Source organism: Oryctolagus cuniculus, chromosome 19, assembly GCF_964237555.1.
Source record: "Oryctolagus cuniculus chromosome 19, mOryCun1.1, whole genome shotgun sequence".
NCBI lineage: Eukaryota > Metazoa > Chordata > Mammalia > Lagomorpha > Leporidae > Oryctolagus > Oryctolagus cuniculus.
This window is the reverse complement of record NC_091450.1, coordinates 41,709,588-41,724,679: the sequence shown is the minus strand read 5'-3', so window position 1 is coordinate 41,724,679 and position 15,092 is coordinate 41,709,588. Positions and strand designations below refer to the sequence as shown.

Here is a 15,092-nt window from a genome sequence, read left to right as displayed (position 1 = left end):
GAAGTTTTTTTTTTTTTTTTTTTTAATACAAATGTCTAATGATGCCTCATGTTTCTCTTCTCTGCTCAGGAATGGCTAACAATGCAATTCAAAATCTCTGGCTGGGGCAAGTTTTCATGTCTCATGCCCTAGGTGACAACTGTTTCACCAAAGTTAACCTATTTTTGTTCTCTGAGGTTGGTGTCTGGAAGACTCCACTAGGTATCCCTCTTGGCCTTCCCTGAATGTTTTCTCTATCTTACAACTTTTCAGGAACTCAAAAAAAAATAATACAAAGGGTCTTCCAAAAGTCCGCGTGTGTTGTGAAACATACATAAATTTCAAAAAGTAGACCGAAATAAGCATCTCTTTTAATTCCATTTTCCATGAACTTTTTGAAGTACCCTCACACTATCATGAAGAAATGCTCTACCAACCTAGTTCAAAGGCAAAATACGCAAATTGTCAAGTTTAGGAGCCCCCCAAGACAACTCTGAAATCTGACACCAGCTGGAAATTCAGGGGTCTCCAAAACCACTCTGAGGTTTAATAATTTGCTCACTCATGGTTATAGTTTATTACAGCAAAAGGATACAAATCAAAGGCAGCCAAGAGAAGAGCTGTGTGGGACAGGATCTAGAAGAGTTTCAGGCTTGGGGCTCCCACTTGTCCTCTTCCAATGGAGTAGTCAGACAGTGATAACATCTGTGATGTCTGACAACACACAGACAACCAGAGAAGCTCACCTGTGCCTTGCTGTCTCAAGTTTTTATTGGGACTCAGGTGGGTATAGCTTGCCACCCACATGGCTGATCTTAGTCTCCAGCCTCTTCAGAGGTCAAGGTGATAACCCATAGCCCAAGACACCTCCACCACAAATGACATTGGTTGTTTTTCTTTGTTTTTATTTTCTAAGGGAGAGAGAAATATCTTTTATCTACTGTTTCATTCCCCAAATTCCCACAACATCCAGAGCTGGGCCAGACCAAATCCAAGAGTCAGAAACCCCATCCAGGTCTCCCATTTGAGTGTCAGGGACCCAAGTACTTGAGCCATCACCAGCTGCCTCCCAGAGTGTGCATCAGCAGGAAGCTAGAATCAGAAGTAGAGGTGAGACCCAAACCGTGCCCTCAATTACAGGATACAGGTATCCAAAGTGGTGTCTTAACCACTGCAGCAACCCACCTGCCACAAATTACTTTGCTAAAATAAACTATAGATGTGGCCCCCAACCCTGGTATAAACAGAAATTCATAGCAAGCAGGATAGGCCAAGAGCTTAGAGATTACTTCCCATTAGCTGAAGGCAGACCCGACTTCCGACTTCTCTTTGGGCAAGGTGAATCCTTTACTGCACACGTGTTCCAATATTTTTTTTTATTTCTTTTCCCAGTGCTGATCTTAACAGACATTTAGATTTGAACATATAATAGTTTGTAAGCCATGAACAATAGCTGTAGTAGCATTATGAAATTCAACCAACAGAAGAGATTTTTATCTTAGGATTTTTTTAATTTAAAATCCTTGGCCGGCGCCGCGGCTCACTAGGCTAATCCTCCGCCTTGTGGTGCCGGCACACCGGGTTCTAGTCCCGGTCGGGGCGCTGGATTCTGTCCCGGTTGCCCCTCTTCCAGGCCAGCTCTCTGCTGTGGCCAGGGAGTGCAGTGGAGGATGGCCCAAGTGCTTGGACCCTGCACCCCATGGGAGACCAGGAGAAGCACCTGGCTCCTGGCTCCTGCCATCGGATCAGCGCGGTGCGCCAGCCGCGGCGGCCATTGGAGGGTGAACCAACGGCAAAAGGAAGACCTTTCTCTCCGTCTCTCTCTCTCACTGTCCACTCTGCCTGTAAAAAAAAAAAAAAAAAAAAAAAAAAAAAAAAAAATCCCTGGGCTTGGTTTTAGACACAAATGACAGGGTACTAAAAACAGCTTATGGGCCGGCGCCGCGGCTCACTAGGCTAATCCTCCGCCTAGCGGCGCCGGCACACCGGGTTCTAGTCCCGGTCGGGGCGCCGGATTCTGTCCCGGTTGCCCCTCTTCCAGGCCAGCTCTCTGCTATGGCCAGGGAGTGCAGTGGAGGATGGCCCAGGTGCTTGGGCCCTGCACCCCATGGGAGACCAGGAAAAGCACCTGGCTCCTGGCTCCTGCCATCGGATCAGCGCGGTGCGCCGGCCGCAGCGCGCTGGCTGCGGCGGCCATTGGAGGGTGAACCAACGGCAAAAGGAAGACCTTTCTCTCTGTCTCTCTCTCTCACTGTCCACTCTGCCTGTCAAAAAAAAAAAAAAAAAAAAAAAAAACAGCTTATGGAAAAGGAATTAAAAGATAAGTACCTTAGTGCAAAAAATTTTTTTAAATATATGCATAGGGACTGGCGTTGTGGTGTAGTGGGTAGAACCGCTGACTGTAGCGCTGGTATCCCACATGGGTGCCAGTTCAAGTCCCAGCTGCTCTACTTCTGATCCAGCTCTTTGCTAATGGCATAGGAAAGCAGCAGAAGATGGCCCAAGTGCTTAGGCCTCTGCCAAGTGGGAGACCTGGAAGAAGCTCCTGGCTCCTGGCTTCAACCTGGCACAGCCCCAGCCATTTGTGGCCATTTGGTGAGTGAACCAGCAGACAGGAGATTCTCTCTCTCTCTCCCTCTCTCTCTTTCTATCTCTATCTCTCTCCCTGCCTTTCAAATAAATAAAATAAATATTTTTTTTTAATTTATTCGATAGGTAGAATTATAGACCATGAGAGAGAGAGAGACAAATGTCTTCCTTCTGTTGGTTCACTCCCCAAATGGCTGCTACCCCTGGCACTGTGCTGATCCAAAGCCAGGAGCCAGGTACTTCTCCCTGGTCTCCCATGAGAGTGCAGGGGCCCAAGCACTTGGGCCATTCTCCACTGCCCTCCCGGGCCACAATAGAGAGCTGGACTGGAAGAGGAGCAACCGGGACTAGAACCGGCACCCATATGGGATGCCAGCGCCGCAGGCGGAGGATTAGCCAAGTGAACCACGGCGCCGCCCCCATAAAATAAATCTTTTAAAAAACCAAGAGGGACCGGCACTGTGGCATAGCGAGAAATGCCGCTGCCTGCAGTGCTGGCATCCCATATGGGTGCCAGTTCGAGTCCCGGCTGCTCCACTTCCAATGCAGCTCTCAGCTATGGCCTGGGAAAGCAGTGGAAAATGGCCCAAGTCCTTGGGCCCCTGCACCCACATGGGAGACCTGGAAGAAGCTCCTGACTCCTGGCTTTGGATTGGCGTGGCTCCGGCCATTGTGGGAGTGAACCAGCGGATGGAAGACCTTTCTCTCTCTCTCTTTCTGCCTCTGCTCTCTGTAACTCTGCCTTTCAAATAAATAAATCTTTAAAAAAATAAAAAAAAAAAGAAAATCATGTAAAGGTTTTCCATAACATGCATTTTCCATGACCCCATTTGAAGTCCCTTTCATCAAAATAATCTTTTAATTCTATTTACTATGAACATTTTGGATTCCCTTCGGATGTATTAATTATGAAATAGATGATGTTTGGTTTTTAGGATCTTTGCCTCCTGTGACCTTCAACCACGCCCAGCTCTGGTCCCTTTCCACTCCTACCCTCTGCCCTAACATCTCTTCAGACACGTATCTCCTCAAACCAACAGTTTATATTGAATATCCACTGTGTTCCAGCCATAGTTCAAGGTGATGAGTATCCAAGAGTAACCAAGACAGACAATGACAACTTCCCTTCTCAAAAGAGCTTTTGTGTGATCTGTTACCCAGCAATGGGGTCTGGCACTGTGGCAAAGCAAATTAATATGGGCTCTGGGTTTTGTCTCCGCGGCTTTACTTCCCATCCAGCTCCCTGCTAATGGCCTGGGAAAAGCAACAGAAGATGGCACAAGTGTTTGGGCCCCTGTTACCCATGTGGGAGACCCAGATAAAGCTCCTAGCTCCTGGCTCCTGCCTTTGGCCTGGCCTCGTGCTGGCCATTGCAGCCATCTGGGGAGTGAAACAGCAGGTGGTAAATTGTTCCCTCTCTTTCTGTCTCTCCCTCGCTCTCTACAGAGAGGAAGAGTTACAACTCTTCCAAATAAATAAAACAAATCTTTTAATAAAACAATCTAGCAATGTTTGAAATAGATTTTTGGCTCTATTTTATCCCTGTTTTAGATACCAGAAAAATAAATCTCATAATCCTTAAATGACTTCTGTAAAGTTATATCTCAACATTTTGTTGAAATAAAGTCTAGATCTTTTGACTGCTAATCCAGGGCTCTTAATACTACATCACTCAAAGTTTTGTTAAAATAAATCTCTAATTTATTTCTAAGTTAAGGATTGGGGCCAGCGTTTTGACATGGGGCCACCATTGTGGCGCAGCAGGTTAAACTGCTGTCTGTATCACTGGCATCCCATACGAACTCCAGTTCGAATCCCAGCTGCTCCACTTCTGATCCAGCTCCCTCTTAATGGGTCTGGGACAAGCAGAAGGTAGTCTGAACACCTGGGCCCCTGCCACCCATGTGGGAGAGCTAGATGGGGAGTTAGGTTTTGCCATCCTGCCCTACGAGCTATGTAAATGTTGGGCACATCCCTTATTTTTTCTGGTTCTCAGGTAATAGCATTAACCCAGACAGTTGTTGTGAGAACTGAGACATACCTCTTCAGAGTTTGGCACATAATAAGTGGTAAGTAAATGTTGGCTTTCATTATGAATCGTACTATCCAGAAGGCAAAGGCTCTGTGAGGCAGAAGGTAGAGAAGGCTGGAAGTCTTTCTGTGAGCACAGGAGAGAAAATTACTGGGCCCAGCATGTGGCACAGTGGGTTGAGCCACCGCCTACAACTCCAGTATCCCACATGAATACCCGTTCAAGTCAGATCCAGCTCCCTGTTCATGCTCTTAGGAAAGTGGCGGCAGAAGATGGCTCGCTCACTCGCTCTCTCTCTCTCAAATAAATAAATACTTTTTTTTTTTTTTTTTTTTTGGACAGGCAGAGTGGACAGTGAGAGAGACAGAGAGAAAGGTCTTCCTTTGCCGTTGGTTCACCCTCCAGTGGCCACCACGGCCGGCGCACTGCGCTGATCCGATGGCAGGAGCCAGGTGCTTCTCCTGGTCTCCCATGGGGTGCAGGGCCCAAGCACTTGGGCCATCCTCCACTGCACTCCCAGGCCACAGCAGAGAGCTGGCCTGGAAGAGGGACAACCGGGACAGAATCCGGCGCCCCGACCGGGACTAGAACCCAGTGTGCTGGTGCCGCAAGGCGGAGGATTAGCCTAGTGTGCCACGGCACTGGCCAAATAAATAAATCTTAAAAAAACAAAAAACAAAAAACAAAAAACCAAACCTGCTAGCCGCTCTCAATTGTTTCTCCCTTTATCCTGAATATCACCTTTCACTTGGCCCTTTAGAGCCTAAATCCTTCTCATAAGTTCATATTACAGATCTATATAGTGCATATGTTGCAGATTGACTTATGCTTCCCAAGAATTCTTATATTGAAGTCTCAGGCCCCAGTTAACTCAGATAACTCAGAAGGTGAGCTTACTTGGAGAAAAGGTCTTTACCAAGTTAAACTGAGGTCATTATGGTGTTTCCTAATCCATTAGATCAATATCAATATGAGTATAAAGAGGAAATTTGGGGCCAGATGAAGCAAGCAGGGAAAAGCCGCTGAAGCCCGGAGTCAGGAGCGTCATCGAGGTCTCCCACGCGCGGGTGCAGGGGCCCAAGCACGTGGGCCATCTTCCGCTGCTTTCCCAGGCCATAGCAGGGAGCTGGATGGGAAGTGGAGCAGCCGCGACAGGAACTGGCGCCCGTATGGGCTGCCGGCACTGCAGGTGCTGTACCAGCAAGTCACCAAATTCCACCTGCTGCCTTTCTGGGAGCGGAAGCGCAGCGGGCGGTCCAGTGCGCTTCTTCAATGAATGAGAGAGACCGAACGAGGCCCTTTGAGGCGAAAAGCAATTGCAGTTAGTGAACACCGCAGCAGTGGAAAGCTCTGGGTGTTGAGGTTTGACATGAGGATGCTGGTCCGTCCACCGGATCCCCAGCCGCACGACAAGTCTCCTTTCTCCAGGCTCAGTTGTCCTCGTCTTAGGATCGGAGGCGATGACATCTGACTTACACGGCAATGAATTTTAAAATGTTTTCTCTCTCCCAACCCCGTAATTGCCTTCGCCGGCAGTCGGCCACCACCTCCCAGGCCCGTTATTTTTCTGCGCTGCAAGACGCGGCCACTGGGGAACCTGCGGTCCCAGGTGCGACCGGAGCCGGAAACCACCGAGTCGCATCTCATTCCTCCGGGATGCCTAGAGCGGCCCCGGAAATGCCGGGGAGTGTCCAGCAGGGAGTGGGTGACGCACTTCCTTCCGGGGGTGGATTTGTTTCTGTCCAGGGTCTGAGCGGGCTGTGAGCGCGGTGTTTGCGGTTCGGAGGGCGTGAAGGCGCGGGGGCTGTTCCCGCAGGGGTCCGGTGTTTAGGACCGGAAGGCCGATGAGCTCCTGGGGCTTGATCTCCTCTTGCCTGAAGCCGAGACTCTGGGAAAGTCCGCGCATGCCGGCGCGAGCTGAGCCGGAGCGCTGCCGCCCAGAGGCTCGGGTGGCCGGGAGGTCCGGGGCCGCGGGGCCGCCCCTGCGCGAGGAGCTGGTGATAGTGAAAGTGGAGGAAGACCCAGCCGGAGGGCGGGAACCCGAGCCGCCAGGGGCCTGGCCGGACCCGGAGACGTCCCGGCAGCATTTCAGGCAGCTGAGTTACCAGGAAGTGGCCGGCCCCGAAGAGGCGCTGAGGCGGCTCCGGGAGCTCTGTCGCCGGTGGCTGCGGCCCGAGCTGCACTCCAAGGAGCAGATCCTGGAGCTGCTGGTGCTCGAGCAGTTCCTGACCATGCTGCCCGAGGAGCTGCAGGCCTGGGTGCGGGAGCACTGCCCGGAGAGCGGGGAGGAGGCTGCGGCCGCGGTGCGGGCCCTTCAGAGCGCGCTGGACGGGGCCTCACCGCAGGTGAGCGGCGAGCGGCCTCTTCCAGGCTGCGCGTCCTGTCTGCCCTCTGTTCTGTGTCGTGACTCCGCGACGTGCAGGAAACAGCGGACAATTAACTGAGCAGAAAACCCACCTCGGATTACACCCTCTCGTTGTGGTAGAGGCCAGGATGCAGCCTTGGTTCTGACCTTCAGCCGCTTAGGCTAGAACAGCGGTCCCCCCCAGCACTGTGGGCGTGAGGACCCCTTGGTGGCTTGTTAAGGTTTCGGCAGCCTCTCGTCTTCCACATTGATAATTTTTATTTTTCAGTCTGCAAACACTGCTTGGTGTTCCGTGACAGGTTTGTAGCACAGTGGCAATGAGCTTTCAGCAAAAGGAGATTTCATTTGCCAGACCAAAAAAAAAAAAAAAAGTCATATTTTGGCCGTGCTTGAAGGCAGAGTTTCAGTGTCCAGCACAGTGGACGTCGCGGGCAGTACTTGCTTGTTAAGGGGAGCTGTCCTGTGGGTTTTAGGATCACTCAGCAGCGTTCCTGGCCTCCGCCCACTAGGTGCATTGACCAGCGGCCACCACCGCTAAAACCGGCCCCAGGGTGGCCAGATGTCCCTTGGGATGCAAAAGCGCCCCCAGTTGAGAACCAGTGATCTAAGACATAGAATTCTGGAAATTCTCATCCAGCATTTGTGTCTGTGGTAGAGTGGACACAGTCTTGTCCCTGCCGAAAACTTTGGGTCAGCTTCCTTGCTTCCATGTGCAGAGGTAAGGTCACTGGTTCAACTCCTCAAGTCACACATCTGGATCTACACTTAATTTGTAATAGTGTGTCTTCTTTCCGGAAACTTCCTTTAGTGTAATTGCAGGCTAATGGCGGGCCAGTGTTATTAAAAGCCCTGTGGCAAGAAGGAATACCTGCAGAAGATTTGCTGAAGGGTATAAAGGCCGTCCTTCATTTCCTCTGAAAAGTTCTGACTTTGTTAAAGGAGGTGAGCCAGGGGCCGGTGCTGTGGCAGAGCAGGTAAAAGCCGCTGTCTGCAGTGCCTCATCCCATATGGGCGCTGGGTCAAGTCCTGGTTGCTCCGCTTCCAGCTCCCTGCTAATGTGCCTGGGAAAGCAGTGGAGGATGGCTCAAGCCCTTGGGCCCCTGCACTCACATGGACACCCGAAAGAAGTTCCTGGCTCCTGGCTTTGGATGGCTCAGCTGCAGCCATTGTGGCCATTTGGGGTGTGAACCAGCGGATGGAAGATCCTCTCTCTGCTTCTGCTTCCTTTCAAATAAATAAATAAATCTTAAAAAAAAAAAAAAAAAAGAGGTGGGCCTAGGAAGGAAAAGGCAAGGTATCAGAATAACCTAGAAGACTTTTTTCAACTTATTTAGGGTCCTGTGGTCAGTACGTGGAGAACTAGAATTCAGCTCCAAGCAACTGGTTGCAGAGTCTGCGCTTAACCCTAAGACCGTGCTATTTGCTGGGAAGAGTCTAAGAGAATCAGCAGTGAGATTCAGGCTGGGTTCCTCTTGGTTTCCACCCTCATGCTTGGGTGATGATCATCATCAGAACTAGAATCCTGCTCCTGGACAGCAGGTTCTTAGTAGGGATCTCGTGTTGTTCCAGGAGTCGGTGACATTCGAGGATGTGGCTGCTTCTCTGACCTGGGAGCAGTGGGAGCGCGTGGACCCAGCCCGGAGGGACTTGTGCAAGGACAGTGCACGGGAGGTCTACGGGGGCACCATCCCAGCTGGTGAGTGCTGTTACTCTGCCCCTTCTCAGGGGGTGTGGTCTGTGAAGGGCGGGGTTCACTATCAAACTCACAGGTGGGGGCTGAGCACCCTAGAGTTTCTTTTGTGACCCAGGCAGGACTTTTCTGTTCTTTTTGCTAGGGGTTAGATGAAACTTTTGATTTTGGTTCATTTTTAGTGTTTCATATATACAGGAAAAAAAAAAAAAGATAATGGACATTTGAGTGCCACCAAGGTTTTTCAGATCTTAATATCTGGCCCTTGAGAAATAATATGTTACAGGTGTAGAGGAAGTCACCCATACCCTCCCAGAAGCTGTTCCCCTCTCTGCTTCTCCAGAGAAAATCAGTATCCAGTATCCTGGTATTTATCATTTCCATGCATATTTTATATTTCTACATCTACATCTTTTGTGGCCACAAACGATTTGTCTTCACTGTGATTCTTTTTACTCACAATCACAAGTTTGAGATATGTCCGTGTTGACACATGGAGATCTGTATAACCACCAGTGCATTTGACCATATGAATACTCAGAATTCCATCCATTCTCTCAGTGGGCATTTAGGCACATAGTTTTTCACCATTACTATACCTTGACCAATCATTCTTGTCAGTTTCCTGGTATTCTAATGTAGGAGTTTCTGAAGAGATACACTTCGAGATGTATGCCCATCTTACTATCCAGCAGTATACGGCAATTTTTCTTTTTCCACTTTCTCATCTACATTTGTTGTTATTGGCTGATGGCTTCCTTCCACTTGTCTGTTCACGTCTCTGGTCTTTCCCCATTTATTCCATTATCTTTTTTTAAATGACTTTATGGCAGTTCTTTATGTGTTTGGTACAAGTACGTTGTTCCTTTATTGGTTATTTAGTTGGCTTCTCTTTTGTTATTAGAATTTAAATTTCGGAGCTGACCCTGTGGCATAGTGGGCTAAGCCTCCACCTGCGGTACTGGCATCCCATATGGCTGCCGGTTCAAGTCCCAGTGCTCCACTTCCGATCCAGCTCTCTGCTATGGCCTGGGAAAGCAGTAGAAGATGGCCCAAGTCCTTGGGCCCCTGCACCCCTGTGGGAGACATATCTTCCAGAGAATATATACTTGGGAGCTAAATCTTTTGAAATTTTGCATGTCTGAAAATGTCTTTATTTCTGTCTCACATTTGCATCCTTCTAGGTTAAATGCTGCAGGTTAAGTGTTTTTGAGTAGCAGAGAGCTCCATCCCATCCTGAGGTTCACTCCCCTAATGCCTGGATGACTAGGGGTAGGCCAGGATGGAGCCAGGGACACAGTCCAGATCTCCCCATGGGTGGCAGAAACCTAATCACTTGAGCCATCACTGCTGCCTTTAAGATCTGTATTAGCACGAGTTGAACTAGAGCCAGGTTTCAAACCTAAGCGCTGTGACGTGAGATGCAGGCATCTTCATTAGGCCATAGAAATGATGTAGAGGCAGTACATTTCTAGCTAGTTTAGCATGCTACTATTGAGAAATCTGATGCCTAGAGGTATTTTGTCCTTGCTGCATGCAATATTTTTTCTATATAATGTGTGGGTTTTTTTTTTTTTTTTTTTTTTTTTTTGACAGAGTGGACAGTGAGAGAGAGAGAGACAGAGAGAAAGGTCTTCCTTTTGCCGTTGGTTCACCCTCCAATGGCCGCCGCGGCCGGCGCGCTGCGGCCGGCGCACCGCGCTGATCCGATGGCAGGAGCCAGGAGCCAGGTGCTTTTCCTGGTCTCCCATGGGGTGCAGGGCCCAAGCACCTGGGCCATCCTCCACTGCACTCCCTGGCCACAGCAGAGGGCTGGCCTGGAAGAGGGGCAACCGGGACAGAATCCGGCGCCCCTACCGGGACTAGAACCCGGTGTGCCGGCGCCGCTAGGCGGAGGATTAGCCTAGTGAGCCGCGGCGCCAGCCTTTTTTTTTTTTTAAGTTTTGTTTTATTTTTCTGAAAGTCAGAGTTAGAGAGAGAAAGGTCTTCCATCCGCTGGTTCACTCCCCAATTGGCTGCAACGGCTGGAGCTGCGCCAATCCAGAGCTAGGAGCCAGGAGCCATGAGCTTCTTCTGGGTCCCCTACGTGGGTGCAGGGGCCCAAGGACTTGGGCCATCTTCTACTGCTTTCCCAGGCCACAGCAGAGAGCTGGATCAGAAGTGGAGCAGCTGGGACTTGAACCGGCAGCCATATGGGATGCCAGCACTGCAGGCGGTGGCTCCACCTGCTATACCACAGCACCAGCCCCTGTATATAATGTTTTAACAAAAACTTCTGGCTGGGAGAAACCGCCCCTCTCAGGACTTGCCAGTTCTCAGAAGCAGCAGAGGGTCCAGGCTTTGATGCACAAACTGACAATCCAGAGCCCAGCCTCCTCTGTCATCCTGTACACCCAGGAAGCATTGTTTCTCAGCCTCCATCATCCCAAGGCCAAATGCCAGATGACTAGGGACCACACCCGTGGCTTGCAGCCCAGTGAAATTATTCACATTAGCCAGGCCTAACCTGTTGACCCTCCTGCCATGCCTTCTTATGAACACTCCCATGAAGGTCATGGCTTAGGCTGTGCCCTTGCTCCTGTGTGGCATGGCGTGCCTCCTGTCTCCAGTATCTAGCTGAGAGTATAAACCTTGCTTTCCTGATACTTTCTTGTGTCTTCTCTTGGGGCCACACCTGACGGTCACCTAAAAGACAGAGCAGAATGTGATCTCTTTGTTGTGTGCAGAGACTTTTAGGATCTTTTCTGTATTCCTGGTAGAATGAAATTCCACAATATGTGTGACTTGATATGAATTCTTTCAAATTACTCATTGTTCTGTGTAGTTAGTCTTTCCAATATAGATGTTGATGTCTGAATTGTGAGAAATATTTAATAGTATTCTTTTATTTATATTTATTTTTATTGCATTTTTTTCTGTTCCTTTTCAGGAATTTCTTTTAGTCGAGTGCTAGAACTGATGGATTGATGATCTAGCTCTCTTGCAGTCTCCTGCGTCCTAGATGTAGTATCTTACTTACCTGAGAATATTGATTTTAGGTTATCAAATTGTCTTTTATTTCGAGTGGGACGTGCTCCACCAGCATGTGTATTAGAGGATTTCTTGAAATGTTGGTAACCTTTCATTTTCCATTTGTAGCTAATAGTCAGACATAAGAATTCGGTCCAGAAATTCTTCCAGAGGGCCAGCGCCGCAGCTCACTAGGCTAATCCTCTGCCTTGCAGTGCCGGCACACTGGGTTCTAGTCCTGGTCGGGGCGCCGGATTCTGTCCCGGTTGCCCCTCTTCCAGGCCAGCTCTCTGCTGTGGCCCAGGAAGGCAGTGGAGGATGGCCCAAGTGCTTGGGCCCTGCACCCCATGGGAGACCAGAAGCACCTGGCTCCTGCCTTCGGATCAGCGCGGTGCGCCGGCCGCAGCGCAGCGGCCATTGGAAGGTGAACCAACGGCAAAGGAAGACCTTTCTCTCTGTCTCTCTCTCTCACTGTCCACTCTGCCTGTCAAAACAAAACAAAACACAAAACACAGAAATTCTTCCAGAACGGGTTGGAACGTGTTGACTGTGTTCTTCACTATGGGGTTGGTCATCAGGTGCTGTTTTCCTTGAGAATCCCCTTCCTCCAAGGGTTTCTCAGTCTTTTGGCCGGGGCCAAAATGTTACCGTAGATTCAGCCAACAAATATTTATGGAGTTTGCATGATAAGCTGTAATAAGCATTTAGCTTCTATAAGTGCTGGGGATAGAACTGTGAGTGAAGTCTGCACACGGACATAAAAATCCCTGTCCTCTCGGCCTGGAGCTAACAAATCAGGCCCTGCACAGAAGGAAGTGTGGGAAGCTTCTCCCAATTGTGTGTCCATTTTTACTTGATTCCTCTGTTTCCTGTTCTCAGCTGTGCCTGATGTCCCTGCTCCAGAATATAGCCAGTTCAGCCTTCCTGGAGAGTCAACTGTAAAAATTCCAGTTTGTCTAATGCCTTCCTTGTTCCTTGATGGACTTGCAGCAGTCCCAGGCTGTGTTCCACGCAGACCCTGCCTTCAGACACTGCAGGCAGCAGCTGTATCTACTGCTGTAACTCATCACGTGACGAGGATTTCTCTGGCTGAACCATCCTTCCTGCAGGGCTAACGGCTGCACTGCTCTCCCTGACAGCCCCTCCAAATGCAAATAAATGTACCTCTCCTACCACAGGGACTTAGACAGCAGCCAAGTGGGGCAGGGGAAGAGGGGATGGGTTGGTGGGCATAGGCACGAGTCTAAAAGGAAAAAAAGTGAGTTTGCACTGGTAAATGTGAATACGTCTGACAGGTTAATTAAAATAATTTCACTTCAAGAGTGGTTTAATGGAGAATACTTTTAAAAGGTTTTGGGGGGTTGTTTCTCTGCTAGCTCTTGCTTCGTCCACTCTGACGTGGGGATAAAATGGCAGCCATTTTTATTTTAATGTTTCAGGTTTGGAGACCAGAGCTGAAACCAAAGAGTTGATTCCAAAGCGAGAAATGTCAGAAGTAGAGCCACAGGGGCAGCTTCCAGAGGTGTCCCAGGGAATGGCCTGCCCGTCTGCTGAGGGTGGTGCTACCCAGGGCGACAGGGGACAGAAGCATTCAAGATGTCCGTCCTCACTGAAACTTGAAAATCCTCCCGAAGAGCAGGGACTCACCAGCACCTCCCAGCTCAGCCAGAATGGAGCCACAGAAGACAGAGACTCTGAGAGTAATGGACTTGGCAACAGAAGTCCCAGCTGTGTCCTTTGTCCGCACATCCGGACAGCAGAGAGGCCTGCTGACGGTCATGAACACGGGTGCAAGTGCAGACAGTGTTTACATATGGGGAGTCGCCACGCTGTGGACAGTGGAGAGCAGTTCCGTAGTTCTGACCTGTTTGAAGGCCAGAGACAGTTCCGTGAAGAAAGACCTTACAAGTGTGATAACTGTGAGAAGAGCTTCAAACAGCGCTCTGACCTCCTTAAACACCAGAGAATCCACACGGGGGAGAAGCCCTATGAGTGCCAGGCATGCGGGAAGAGCTTCAGTCAGAGTGCTGCTCTGATTAAGCACCAGAGGACACACACAGGGGAGAAGCCGTACACATGTCTGAAATGTGGGGAGTGCTTCAGACAGAGTTCACATCTAAATCGCCATCAAAGAACTCACACAGGAGAGAGGTACTATAAATGCGAGGAGTGTGGGGAAACAGGCCACGTTTCCAGCCTTTTTAGACATCAGAGGCTGCACAAAGGAGAGAGACCCTACAAATGCGAAGAATGTCAGAAGGGCTTCAAACAGCGCTCTGACCTCTTTAAACATCAGAGAATCCACACCGGGGAGAAGCCTTATGGATGTTCTGTGTGTGGGAAAAGCTTCAGTCAGAGTGCGACGCTCATTAAACACCAGAGAACTCACACAGGAGAGAAACCTTATAAATGTCTTGACTGTGGGGACAGCTTTCGACAAAGTACACACCTCATCCGGCACCAAAGAATCCATCAAAATAAAGTCTCGTCATTTTGATATGCTTCTGCATGCCCTGTTTTGTTTGTTTCATGTCCAGAAACTCCATTCGGTGGCATTTGAAGTATTTCAGAAAACCGTGGACCGTGTTGCCTTGGGAATCCCACATAAAACAGGCTCGGTCTGACCTGAGTCTCAGTACATACTTGATAGCATTTCACACAGGGAGGAATGAGGGGAGTTCCCTAAAAGATGACACAGCGACTTACGAGGAAAAGAGCAAAGGCTAATGTGACAGAATCTATCCGTGTCGTCTTCACTCTTCCTGCCTCTTCTTTGGACCAAATCTTGCCCACTTCAATTGTTTTCCTAAGAATTGTAGTCATTTATAATAATTTCTCTACCCATTTGTTGGAGAGGGTTTGCACTACTTTGTAATCCTCAAAACACCTGGTACATCTGAGCACAGAGAAGAAGCACTCTCTATTTGACTTGTTAAAAAATTAATTTTGGGGCCGGCGCCGTGGCTCACTAGGCTAATCCTCCGCCTAGTGGTGCCGGCGCACCGGGTTCTAGTCCCGGTCGGGGCGCCGGATTCTGTCCCGGTTGCCCCTCTTCCAGGCCAGCTCTCTGCTGTGGCCCGGGAGTGCAGTGGAGGATGGCCCAAGTGCTTGGGCCCTGCACCCCATGGGAGACCAGGAGAGGCACCTGGCTCCTGGCTTCAGATCAGCACGGTGCGCCGGCCGCAGCGTGGCGGCCATTGGAGGGTGAACCAACAGCAAAGGAAGACCTTTCTCTCTGTCTCTGTCTTTCTCTCACTGTCCACTCTGTCAAAAAAAAAAATAATAATAATAATTTTGCAGATCCCTCTTTCCTGTTTTAGGAGTCTTAAGGTTCCTGGGTTGGTTTGTTTTTTTTTTGTTTTTTTTTGTTTTTTGTTTTTTCCCTTTTATTTATTTGAAAGGCAGAGTTACAGAGAGAAAGAGAGTCA

At 49.5% G+C, this 15,092-nt stretch overlaps 1 protein-coding gene across 2 annotated transcripts; it reads left to right on the top strand.

Moving 5' to 3' along the window:
• Nucleotides 1–6,302: 6,302 nt before the first annotated feature.
• Nucleotides 6,303–14,166, top strand: ZNF394 (zinc finger protein 394). Of its 2 annotated transcripts, none has more exons than XM_070064401.1 (3): nt 6,303–6,945; nt 8,535–8,661; nt 12,544–13,143. In XM_070064401.1, exons 1-3 carry the CDS (start codon nt 6,445–6,447, stop codon nt 12,777–12,779), a joined length of 864 nt encoding a protein of 287 aa, XP_069920502.1. In that variant the 5' UTR covers nt 6,303–6,444; the 3' UTR covers nt 12,780–13,143. The 2 variants fall into 2 exon arrangements, with proteins under 2 accessions (XP_069920502.1, XP_002721930.2); XM_002721884.5 differs by having other exon boundaries at nt 6,309–6,945; nt 13,104–14,166.
• Nucleotides 14,167–15,092: the final 926 nt, after the last annotated feature.

What these genes read in the sequence shown, in the direction of transcription:
- ZNF394 (XM_002721884.5), top strand. Translation starts at nt 6,445, where the DNA reads ATGAGCTCCTGGGGCTTGATCTCCTCTTGCCTGAAGCCGAGACTCTGG. An exon ending in TGGACGGGGCCTCACCGCAG is followed by an intron (nt 6,946 to 8,534) that starts GTGAGCGGCGAG and finishes GTGTTGTTCCAG; the next exon opens with GAGTCGGTGACATTCGAGGA. An exon ending in CGGGGGCACCATCCCAGCTG is followed by an intron (nt 8,662 to 13,103) that starts GTGAGTGCTGTT and finishes TTAATGTTTCAG; the next exon opens with GTTTGGAGACCAGAGCTGAA.